The 12,331-nt window shown below is 42.0% G+C and overlaps 1 protein-coding gene across 1 annotated transcript; it reads left to right on the top strand.

Moving 5' to 3' along the window:
- The first annotated feature begins 1,537 nt into the window (after positions 1–1,537).
- LOC138957530 (uncharacterized) lies at positions 1,538–11,247 on the top strand. The gene is made up of 3 exons (XM_070328640.1): positions 1,538–1,698; positions 4,234–4,357; positions 10,681–11,247. Exons 1-3 carry the CDS (start codon positions 1,644–1,646, stop codon positions 10,817–10,819), a joined length of 318 nt encoding a protein of 105 aa, XP_070184741.1. The 5' UTR covers positions 1,538–1,643; the 3' UTR covers positions 10,820–11,247.
- Positions 11,248–12,331: the final 1,084 nt, after the last annotated feature.

The following is a 12,331-nucleotide window of genomic DNA, read 5'->3' as shown; positions in this document are numbered from 1 at the left end:
GTAATGGTAACAATGATCGCGTTGATAATCGTGGTGGTGGTATTTTAGAGATAGTAACCAAATAAGAAAAATATTAAGATATTAAGGGTGGTAGTGGTGCTGGTGAGGGTGGTGTTGGTATAGTGGTGGTGGCAGAGGTGGTGGTAATGATGGCATTTTAAATAATACTAATCAACTATCAACAATAGTAAATAAGGCCTTGCTGTTGGTAATGGCAATAGAGAGTGTGGCGGTGGTGCTGGTGGGGATATATTTAACATAGTAACAAATTAAAATAACTTTTTTTAAAAGTTCTCTCTGTCTCTGTCTCTGTCTCTGTCTCTCTCTCTCTCTCTCTCTCTCTCTCTCCGCTGTCTCTCTCTGTCTCTCTGTTTCTCTCTCTCTCTCTCTCTCTCTCTCTCCAGTTGGAAAGTATCTTTAATAGGCAGTTACAAATTAGAAGCATATTTGTGTAAGTTTTGGTTAAATTTTGACATAAAAACACACTAAAATCAACACAAGTAAGTCAGTAGGGGTGGTAATGAAAGTGGGGTCGGTGCAGAACGAATTCAAAACAAGACTTCTGCGTAGAGTAGCTCCTGTCTGGTTGTAATTTTCCCCCACTGCATGAGGGTCCTGAATTCAGAATGTCAATTCACAGCGTCACCGATGTAATTGGCTCACCATTTACCCACGAGTACTGTTTTATTCTGTCCAGGCAGTCTATTCAATGGCGAACATACTTGATATCTAACCCCTCCTCCCATGCCGTCCTGTCCCAGACTCCTATTCGCACTTATTTACAAAGGCTATATTACATAATTTATGGTTGGTTTCTCCCATGCTACGAGCCCAATGTGCTCGGTTATGCTCTTTATACGTAGTTATGTTTGTAACGCGTAGTAATGCCCATTAAGGCTGGAGTCTACACTTTGTTAAAGTGATAAGAAGTTGTTAAAAGAGATGTTTTCTTATGTTCAATGAATGATAAAGCCGAATATATATATATACAGCAACAAAGTAAGGTTTAACTTACTTATGTTTTAACATAACCACTGAAAGCTACAGCCGGTGGGGTGGGGATACACAATGGCAAGGCACCGCCCAGCTTCTCAGAAAGCCATGCTGTGCGCAACTCGCTTGAAACTTGCATTGTCAAGGTTCGCAAGAAGCAAATGATATTGCGTACTCAGTTTATGTCAAATACAGTGTTACACCGTGCACCATATCCTTACTGTCTGCTGTTGACTCTGAATTTGTTCCTTTCTCTTGCACCAGACAAATCGAAGCAAGGAGGTCAGGTGAGTGATTGGCTGAATGAGATCATGTGATTGGGGTCACGGAAAAGGCTCTGTTCAATCAAGTCTGAATTTCGCTGTTACATCTTATTCGCAGTTGGCTGGAAAAGCAATGAACTCGACGCTTTCAACATGTGAGTTTTAACTGCTCTCCGAATGGTTGGAAAATTATAGATGATGACGAAACTCTCAGCTGCACGTTGGCTAATTTCAGGAAACGAACGCAGTTACAAGATTAGTTTGCCCTTTGCTTGCAAAAAAGTGTATAAATTGCAACAGCCCTTGTGCGAACAACACAGAAACATTATTTTCTGACCGAGGTAGTTTATTTTGCCAAACTTCTGCACAGTCCACGACATCTTTGGCATGAGGATGGAGCGTTTGATGATTTTGCTGGTTGTTGTCGCCGTGACCCTCTCGAGTGAGTTAACCCTTTTTTTCTTGTTTGCTTGTTCTTGAAGAGTCTGGTAGGTTTTGTTTTTGGTGTTTTTTTTTTCCCTGTCTGCTGGGTTGTTTGTTTTCGTGTCTCAGGAGTAACAATTTTGTACGAACATTTGACTCCCTTTACGAAAAAAGTACTCCCCCATAACACGAGAAAATTACTCCCCACGACAGGTGTGTTCCGAGTAAAAATTTCTAACGACAATGTTACTCCCCTGATGAATAAATAACGAATAAATTACTCTCATCTAACACAAGCAATGTACTGCCCACGCCATGTGTACGCAACTTTTACTCCCTTGTCCCCTGTCAGTCCTGGTGGTGGAAGGGGCGGAGGGAGGGGTAGCGCGACATACGTTTGCGCGAGGTCACATATTGTCATTATTCCTTCGCCCGCATTCCATTTTCGCGTACGAGATTTTTTTTTTACTGGACGTAAGAATTTGGGGAGTAAACATTTCGTGGAGGGAGTAATGTTTTCTTTTCTCGTACGAAACGTTTACTCGGAGTAAACATTTCGTACGAACTTTTTACTCCAGAGTCAATTTTTCGTGGAATAAAACTTTCGTGTTACACCGGACAGACCTTAACGCTGCATAAAATCGTTTTTTGGCTTGGACACAAACCAACAATTAACCGTCCTCTGGGCACATTGGTAATGATCGATAAATTACCTTTAGTGGCTTTTCGTGTGTGAAGTTAACCTTTGCCGGATGCCGCTTTTGACTACACACGCCCGACGATGCGGGTTTGTCTGAACCCATACATTTGAAAGAGGGTTTTTACCGTTTATTTCTCTAACGACGATGCGGGTTTGTCTGAACCCATACATTTGAAAGAGGGTTTTTACCGTTTATTTCTCTAACGACGGGGTGGGTTCAGGGAAACCCACAGCGCTACTTCAGTGGGTGCATCGAGTTTCTCCCTTCACCGACTTCTTGCAGGGGAGGGAGAGGGGGAGGGAGAGACTGAGAGAGACTGAGAGACTAAGAAAGAGAGAGAGAGAGAGAGAGAGACTAAGAAAGAGAGAGAGAGACTAAGAAAGAGAGAGAGGGAGACTAAGAAAGAGAGAGAGAGAGGGAGACTAAGAAAGAGAGAGAGAGAGAGACTAAGAAAGAGAGAGAGACTAAGAAAGAGACAGAGAGACTAAGAAAGAGAGAGAGAGAGAGAGAGAGAGAGAGAGACTAAGAAAGAGAGAGAGAGAGACTAAGAAAGAGAGAGAGAGAGACTAAGAAAGAGAGAGAGAGACTAAGAAAGAGAGAGAGAGAGACTAAGAAAGAGAGAGAGAGACTATAAGAAAGAGAGAGAGAGACTAAGAAAGAGAGAGAGAGAGACTAAGAAAGAGAGAGAGAGAGACTAAGAAAGAGAGAGAGACTAAGAAAGAGAGAGAGAGAGACTAAGAAAGAGAGAGAGAGAGAGGCTAAGAAAGAGAGAGAGAGACTAAGAAAGAGAGAGAGAGACTAAGAAAGAGAGAGAGAGAGACTAAGAAGGAGAGAGAGAGAGAGAGACTAAGAAAGAGAGAGAGAGAGACTAAGAAAGAGAGAGAGAGAGACTAAGAAGGAGAGAGAGAGAGAGACTAAGAAAGAGAGAGAGAGAGACTAAGAAAGAGAGAGAGAGAGAGACTAAGAAAGAGAGAGAGAGAGAGAGACTAAGAAAGAGAGAGAGAGACTAAGAAAGAGAGAGCGAGACTAAGAAAGAGAGAGAGAAAGACTAAGAAAGAGAGAGAGAGAGAGACTAAGAAAGAGAGACAAAGAGAGACAAAGAAAGAGAGAGAGAGACTAAGAAAGAGAGACTAAGAAAGAGAGAGAGAGAGACTAAGAAAGAGAGAGAGAGACTAAGAAAGAGAGAGAGAGACTAAGAAAGAGAGAGTGACTAAGAAAGAGAGAGAGAGAGAGACTAAGAAAGAGAGAGAGACTAAGAAAGAGAGACAGAGAAAGAGACTAAGAGAGAGACAGAGAGAGAGACTAAGAGAGACAGACAGAGAGAGAGAGAGAGAGAGACAGAGAGAGAGAGAGAGAGAGAGACAGAGACAGAGAGAGAGACAGAGAGAGAGATACAGAGAGAGAGAGATATAGAGAGAGATACAGAGACAGACAGTCAGATAGACAGACAGTCAGATAGACGGATAGACAGATAGACAGACAGACAGACAGAGCAACTGACAACAGACATACAGACAGAGAGATACGGACAGACAGACAATCTCTTGGAGACAAACAGGCAGACAGACACTGTTCCACCGCTTTGGTAATTATGGGTGTAGCAGAACCCGCGCCGTCGGCAGAGGGATAGTTACAATCACTACTACTCTTTAAAAGTATGGGTTTGTGTGAACCCATGAAGCACGGCAAAGGTTAATTCATAAAACAAATCCTACCCTCAACAGTAAGCAGTCAAGGTGTTTATTTTTGGTATATGTAAAATAGATGGATGTTTAAATCCCATTTAAAAGATTGGTCGGATGTGAAATGGTGAGGCACACTGCTTTTACAGTGACGTGTTTCTTCTTTCCCAGCGGTGCTGTCTTGTCCCCTTGACGAGACTGCAATGGAAAAGGAAATTCGGATGTGTACAGTCGCCAGGTTAGCATCTGCCGGCCAGAACATCGCAGAGCATCAGGGCAGGGCAGGGCAGTGCTTGTAAGTTTGAGAACAATGTTATTCATTGGTACATAACATATATTCAAATATAATATTAATGTTGTAGTCTTTCGTCTGTCTTTATGTCATATGTACCATCAATGCAATTTCTTCATGTGAGATTATAAAGTTAGTTTGATTTGATTTGATTTGATTTGAATTGATTTGATTTGATTTGATTTGCCACCCCCCCCCCCACCCACCACCACCACCTCCTTATCCACACCCATAACAAAATAAAACATTGCTGAATTTCCAGCAATTATACATTTGAAACTTCGAAGTTGTCATCGTCGGACATATATTTTTCACTTTTGCGAGAAATGTCTTTGATGACATCATATCCGGCTTTTTACAAAAGTTGAAGCCGCACTGTCACGCCCTCATTTTTCAACTAAATTGATTGACATTTTGATTAAACAATCTTCGACAAAGCCTAGATTATGGGATTGCATTTCAGCTTGATAACTTGAAAATTAATTAAAAATGGTCATTCAAAATCTCTATTCTAATTAATAATAACATTTTAGTAATCGACCCAAGTATAATTTCATCTTATTCTGCATCATTTCCTGATTCCAAAAACATAATAGATATGTTATGTTTGAATTAAAAAGAAGCTATTTCGCTATATTGGCTTGTCAATTTAACTACGTTTTCCACGTGACAAGTGTCAGCGATTTCCTTGCCGCGGGGATTGACGAAGCACATAGTGTCTTCGTGAAAATAATGCAGTGCGGTCAGTTTCATTCTTTGAGTTGAACAGATTGACAAAATGTGGTAATTTCGCCTTACGCTCACGTAAGTGTAGCCTATGCGATGGTAAACTTTGTCTGTCTGTGCGTGCGTGCGTGCGTGCGTGTGTATGTGATAGAAACTTTAACATTTGACTGAACACCGAAATACTAATTTCACCTGGTTATTATCCAAGCAACATCTTCAGAGTATTGAAGCAATGATCAACATTTCGTCGGCATGTGTGTAGTTAAAGTGTATATCCAAAGAAAACGGGTGGTGGTGGGATTTTGGGGGGTAAAAGCAGGCGACTGGTTTGTGTCGTGTGTGGTATGTAGACCAGGTCAGGGGTCAAGATCAGGTCAGGTCGCGTGAAGGATTGTGGTATAGATTCACTTTTCAGTTCTCACCTCTGCATTCGCCGATTCGGGGAAGACGATTTCACATTGTTCGGTTTCTTAGCTCCAGAAAAATAGATAAAGAAGATACCAAAGGAGATTTCCTACAGTTTGATCTGCACAGCGTTTTTCCAGTGTCTGCGCGAGGAAGAGCTGTCGAAAGCGCAGTGTCGATCTGGCAGTCGTGTCCCCGGTAAGTACAGACAGATCTAGTGTCTCCCACTCCTACAACGTGTCACCTACGCTTACTGATAATCCGTTTTGTTTAATTTCTTTTTATTTCAGCAGACACGGATATCAAACACAGTGCTAGGCAGTCACCTCTTGTGAAATGAGTTGATCTGAAGTGCCTGTAATGTTTGGATGTCTTTGTTCTTGGTTCGATTTATGTGAATTTCAAAACTTGTAGTTGAGTCTCAAGTTTACTCTGCCCGTTTAAAACTGTCCACCATTTATTTGAACATGCAGATATAAGGAAACGGAATGAATTTGTTCTCAAAGTCAAAATTATTACGATTTTGCCTCAGTTTCAAAACATGCTCTGTCAAGGTTCTGTCTGTAAAATTTGGTACCTTGCAACAACTTCCTTAAATTTGAAAGACAGTTTTTGAATGCTAGATCTATAGATCTGTGTCGCGTTTCATTCTTTGATTGCAGCCTACTGTTTGCTGTTTACGCACTATCGTGATTCGCAAACGTTTGCTAAACTTACATTGCAACAGCTTCCTTGTCTTTGTTGGCATTTTCTTTCAAGGCAGCACAACGTAAGATTAGTTTCTTTTGGACAGCAGGTAGAATGCGAGTTTTGAGACAACGACAGTCGTCCAAACAAATGGACTGTGAATAGTGTGTTGACTGTGTTGACCGTCAGAATTATTTTAAGAACCAGGCTGCTGCAGTCAGTTGATATGTTTCGCATATTGTAGGGTTCCCATGCTGCATAGGTAAAGTGGCTTGTATAACCCGACCATTCAGTATCAAAACACTGTTTACATTTGTGTAGGTTGTAGTCATCACTACTAATCGCATTTTGCCTTTTGTTTCAGAAAGGAGGATAAGCTACAACAAGATCGACGCTGAGAGTATGTCAGATATGCCTCAGCCACATGGCGACTTCCGAATTTAGATCCACTCGGCATGGTGACAAGTCTTGATGAAAAGTATAAGATTGAGGACAGCAGTGGAAAAAGTGGCCACATGGCAGGTACCTATTGCTTAGTGTCTGCAGTGTAAAAGACAGATAAGGTGATGGTAGATTTCCAATTGAACACAGTACCCTCATATCTACTGCTGATTTACGACGGGCAAGCTACAATCCAGGGCAGAGAACACTGCAGCGTTGTAATCCAACTTTTCATTTGTTTCAGGAAAGGACGTCCTAACAAATTAACATTACAACTCTCTGATACAAAGACATAGTGCATAGTGTACTCTAAACAAGAGGTTGTGCTACCACAGGAACATCCCGATAACTGATTGAGTGGGACAGGATTTAAAAGCTTCCCAGGGCTGCAGTGAGGAAGTACACGGTTTTTCTGTTATTGACCTTAATAGCTTTCACACAGCCAGTATATGAGAGATAATGGTCTTCTTTGTACCGTTCATGCCCAGGCACGCGGAGCTTGTTGTCAGCAGGACAACGTGTCACTGGACAATATCATAGACTTCGGAGTGCGAGGACCAGGGAAAATAACCTCATGTGAACCTGTCTGAGTGTGACCATCGTGACGCCCATATCTTTAACTCTCAGTCGTATGACAATTCCAAGAATATATTATCTTGATACGCAAGCTCTGGGTAGGTTAATGATTGTAGATAAGCTTTGCCATGAGAATTATGCTGATGCAGTTTAATAGTGTGTCCGAGTGTGCGTGTGTGTGTGTGTGTGTGTGTGTGTGTGTGTGTGTGAGGATTGCACAAGATCTCCTTCAGGGACAACTACACCAACAAATACACAGTCATTTTATCTGTTTGCCTTCTTTTGAAAATTATACATGGAGTAGATATGATGCGTTAGTTTTAACTGTGTGTGTGTGTGTGTGTGTGTGTGTGTGTGTGTGTGTGTGTGTGTGGTGTGTGTGTGTGACGGAGTGATTGAGCTTGTGTTACTGTTTGTCGATTTCTTACGGGAGCCTTGAAGGCTTCGCCTCTTGTTTCTTACGGGAGCCTTGAAGGCTTCGCCTCTTGTTTTTCTTTTACATACATGTTCCCTTCTGTTTTGACTGATCTATGGAAGCAAACTCACAATAATTTTCTTTTCATCCCAAACACAACGCAATGCTTACAGCTGACTGACATAGCCGGGAATAATTCATGAGCCAACTTATGTCAAACAATCAACGTCATCACTTCGCATAACTTATGTTCCTCGTATTTTTGTGGCGTTCTTTTTTTACATTTAGTCAAGTTTTGACTAAATGTTTTAACGTAGAGGGGGGAATCGAGACGAGGGTCGTGGTGTATGTGTGTGTGTGTGTGTGTGTGTGTGTGCGTGTGTGTGTGTGTGTGTGTGTGTGTGTGTGTGTGTGTGTGTGTGTGTGTGTGTGTGTGTGTGTGTGTGTGTGTGTAGAGCGATTCAGACTAAACTACTGTACCGATCTTTATGAAATTTGACATGAGAGATCCTGAGTATAGTATCTCCAGAGATTTTTTTCTCATTTTTTGGATAAATGTCTTTGATGACGTCATATCCGGCTTTTCGTGAAAGTTGAGGCGACACTGTCACGCTCTCATTTTTCAACCAAATTGGTTGAAATTTTGGTCAAGTAATCTTCGACGAAGCCCGGACTTTGGTATTGCATTTCAGCTTGGAGGTTTAAAATTTAATTAATGAGTTTGCTCATTAAACTTGCCATTAAAATCGATTTTTCGCAAACAGATTTAAAATTGATTGTATCGTATTTTTCATCACATTCTGAATCTAAAAATATATACATATGTCATGTTTACTCTTAAAATGTGATCACAATTAACGAAAATAGATTAATTAGTCTTACGATTAAAATGTAAGAAATCGATCCAAAAAAGATTTCATCTTATTCTTTATCATTTCCTGATTCCAAAAACATATAGATATGATAGGTTGTATTCAAAACAAGCTCAGAAAGGTAACAAGAATACAGAAAAGCGCGCTTTCTTGCTTAGCACAATACGCTGCCGCGCTAATCTGGCGTGTCAATATCACTACGTTTTGCACGTGGGAGGTGAGCGATTTCCTTCACGCGGGGATTGACGAAGCTGTACTGTCTTGGTGAAAAAATACAGTGCGTTCAGTTTCATCCCGTGAGTTCGACAGCTTCTATATATATATATATACGACTTGTGTGTGTGTGTGTGTGTGTGTGTGTGTGTGTGTGGTGTGTGTGTGTGTGTGTGTGTGTGTGTGTGTGTCCGCGATGCATGGCCAAAGTTCTCGATGGATCTCTTTCAAATTTGGTGGCCATATTCAGGTACACCCCGGACACAACCTGGTCGATGAGATATTTCAACACGTGCTCTCAGCGCGCAGCGCTGAACCGATTTTGGTTTTTCTCTGGATCCATTCCCAGTAACTCTTCCTTGTCTTCTCCAGTGTTTTCAGCGTTTATCTCCCTTCCTTCGTGTGGCGTCAATCTATATTACCGTTTCTATTTTTAGAAGGTCACTGTCGACAACGCTCAATCCATATTCCCGTTATACTATTTTTAGAAGGTCACTGTCCCGGCGAAGCCGGTTATTACTCTTCTCCAGTGTTTTGCGCGTTTATCTCCCTTCCTTCGCGCAGCCAGGTATTCGGCTCGACTTCTTCCCGGCGAAGCCGTACCCGGCGAAGCGGGTATTCATCTAGTGACTAAATGTATTAATTTCGCCTTACGCGACTTGTTTGTACTTGTACTTGACCCTCAAGGCTAACCGAGTCTATTTTAAGCGTGTATCAATGCGCCAGCAGCAGGTGATTATTGGTTTTTGTAACCAACGTAAGCTTACATGGTTTAAGAGATATTTGCAATTAAACACCCTTCTGGGTCTACACGGACCCACGACGACCGGCCAAGGTCAAAGCGATCTTCGACAAAGTCCGGACTTTAGTATTGCATTTCAGCTTGGATGCTTCAGAACTAATTAATGAGTTTGGTCATACACAATTTAAAATTGTAATTAGAATATATTTATTTTAGAAATCGATTCGAAAATAATGATATTTTATTCTTTAACATTTGCTGCTTACAAAAACATATAGATATGTTATGTTTGGAACAAGCTCAGAAAGTTAAAAAGAATAGAGAAAAGCGCGCTTTCCTGCAAAGCGCAAACGTAACTGCGTTATACTGGCTTGTCAATTTTACTGCGGTTTCCACGTGAAAAGTGTAAGCGGTTTCCTTGCCGTGGGGGATTGACGAAGCTATATTGCCTTGGTGAAAAAATGCAGTGCGTTCAGTTTCATTTTGTGAGTTCGACAGCTTGACTAAATGTAGTGATTTCGCTTTACGCGACTTGGTTAACTTTAGTCAAGATCTTGATGTTTTTTGGAAGAGAGCATACCCCTTGCACACTCATCAGCTCAGACTGACACCAGAACACTTCAAACCCAGACACGCTCAACCCAGTCCTCTTATTTTTTGTTTAACGCCCAGCCGACCACGAAGGGCCATATCAGGGCGGTGCTGTTTGACATATATATAATGTGCGCCACACACAAGACAGAAGTCGCAGCACAGGCTTCATGTCTCACCCAGTCACATTATTCTGACACCGGACCAACCAGTCCTAGCACTAACCCCATAATGCCAGACGCCAGGCGGAGCAGCCACTAGCTTGCCAATTTTAAAGTCTTAGGTATGACCCGGCCGGGGTTCGAACCCACGACCTCCCGATCACGGGGCGGACGCCTTACCACTAGGCCAACCGTGCCGGTTTTAACAATGTATAACAATATAATATTGAAGTACATCATTAGAAGAACAATCATATGTTTTTCCTTTGTAAAATGTAATTTGGTGGGGAAAAAAAAGAGATTGGAAAGGAGGGGAAAAAAAAGAAAGAAAAAAAAAAGCATATGGCGATAATATTTATTTTTATTTTTTATCAAATAACCAAAGGGAAGTAATCGCTCTTTGTGCATACGACATGTGTAATAGAGTAAGCGAGAGTTGTACGGAACCTTTTCTCCTGTCAAATTCTTTTGTCAAGTTTTGATTTGTCTGTTTTCAGGGCCATCCCCCACCTGTTGAAGTGTATTGACACCGCTATGACAGGCTGCGAGGGCGTGCCCTACGTGGAGGCCGAGAGGGCAGAGGTTGACGCTGGGGTACAGAGCTTGAACGCAGTGTACCAGCAAATGTGCGTCTAAATAACCGTGAACCAAACACGAAAAATAAAATGATACAATAACGATGGCGCTTGCTTGGAAGAAAGACATGGTCCGCTGAAAGAGGAGATTTGGGAGTGGAGAAGGGGAGGTGTTGTGGAGGTGGAGGCGGGGGGGGGGGGGGGGGGGGGGGGGGGGGGGGGGGGGGGGGGTAGGAAGAGGAGCATTGTCTCATCAGTTAGAAGAGAATATAGATGCGGAGCGAATGACAAGTAGGCCACTCTTACAAGTAGATTTACAGGGGGTAATAAAGACACATATCGTAGACGGCAGGGGGGTAAACACAATTTTGTTAAGGGAATGCATCATAATAAAATGTTGTTTGCTTCTTTTAGTTCTCTCCTATAGTTGCAGTGTGAAGACAACAGGGAACTAAAGGGTTTGGTTGAATAATCAAAAATGAAATTGTTGGTCTTGGCTTCTTCTGTCATTATCATTGCAAGTGCTTCTTCTTCTTCTTCTTCTTCGTTCGTGGGCTGAAACTCCCACGTACACTCGTGTTGTTTGCACGAGTGGAATTTTACGTGTATGACCGTTTTTTTACCCCGCCATTTAGGCAGCCATACGCCGTTTTCGGAGGAAGCATGCTGGGTATTTTCGTGTTTCTATAACCTACCGAACTCTGACATGGATTACAGGATCTTTTTCGTGCGCACTTGGTCTTATGCTTGCGTGTACACACGGGGGTGTTCGGACACCGAGGAGAGTCTGCACACAAAGTTGACTCTGAGAAATAAATCTCTCGCCGAACGTGGGACGAACTCACGCTGACAGCGGCCAACTGGATACAAATCCAGCGCGCTACCGACTGAGCTACATCCCCGCCCCTATTGCAAGTGCGAACTGTGTGTGTGTGTGTGTGTGTGTGAGTGTGTGTGTGTGTGTGTGTGTGTGTGTGTGTGTGTTTGTGTGTGTGTGTGTGTGTGTGAACCCTTTTTACATTTAGTCAAGTTTTGATCACTAAATGTTTTAACATAGAGGGGGGAATCGAGACGAGGGTCGTGGTGTGTGTGTGTGTGTGTGTGTGTGTGGTGTATGTGTGTGTGTGTGTGTGTGTGTGTGTGTGTGTGTGTGTGTGTGTGTCTGTGCGTGTGTGTGTGTAGAGCGATTCAGAGTAAACTACTGGACCGATCTTTATGAAATTTTACATGAGAGTTCCTGGGTATGATATCCCCAGACGTTTTTCTCATATTTTGGATAAACGTCTTTGATGACGTCATATCCGGCTTTTTCTAAAAGTTGAGGCGGCACTGTCACACCCTCATTTTTAAATAAAATTGATTAAAATGTTGGCTAAGTAATCTTCGACAAAGACCGGACTTTGGTATTGCATTTCAGCTTGGAGGCTTGAAAATTAATTAATGACTTTGGTCATTAAAAATCCGAAAATTGTAATTAAAATTATTTTTTTTATAAAACGATCCAAAATTACGTTCATCTTATTCTTCATCATTTTCTGATTCCAAAAACATATAAATATGTTATATTCGGATT

Source organism: Littorina saxatilis, unplaced genomic scaffold, assembly GCF_037325665.1.
Source record: "Littorina saxatilis isolate snail1 unplaced genomic scaffold, US_GU_Lsax_2.0 scaffold_1552, whole genome shotgun sequence".
Classification (NCBI taxonomy): Eukaryota; Metazoa; Mollusca; class Gastropoda; order Littorinimorpha; family Littorinidae; genus Littorina; species Littorina saxatilis.
Note: the sequence above shows the minus strand (reverse complement) of the source record. Positions and strands in the feature narration are given on the sequence as shown.

Excerpts from the sequence above, each read along its gene's own strand:
- LOC138957530 (XM_070328640.1), top strand. The coding sequence starts at position 1,644 with ATGAGGATGGAGCGTTTGATGATTTTGCTGGTTGTTGTCGCCGTGACC. Across the intron at positions 1,699-4,233 it reads TGTCGCCGTGACCCTCTCGA|CGGTGCTGTCTTGTCCCCTT; the intron begins GTGAGTTAACCC and ends CTTCTTTCCCAG. Across the intron at positions 4,358-10,680 it reads GGCAGGGCAGGGCAGTGCTT|GGCCATCCCCCACCTGTTGA; the intron begins GTAAGTTTGAGA and ends GTCTGTTTTCAG.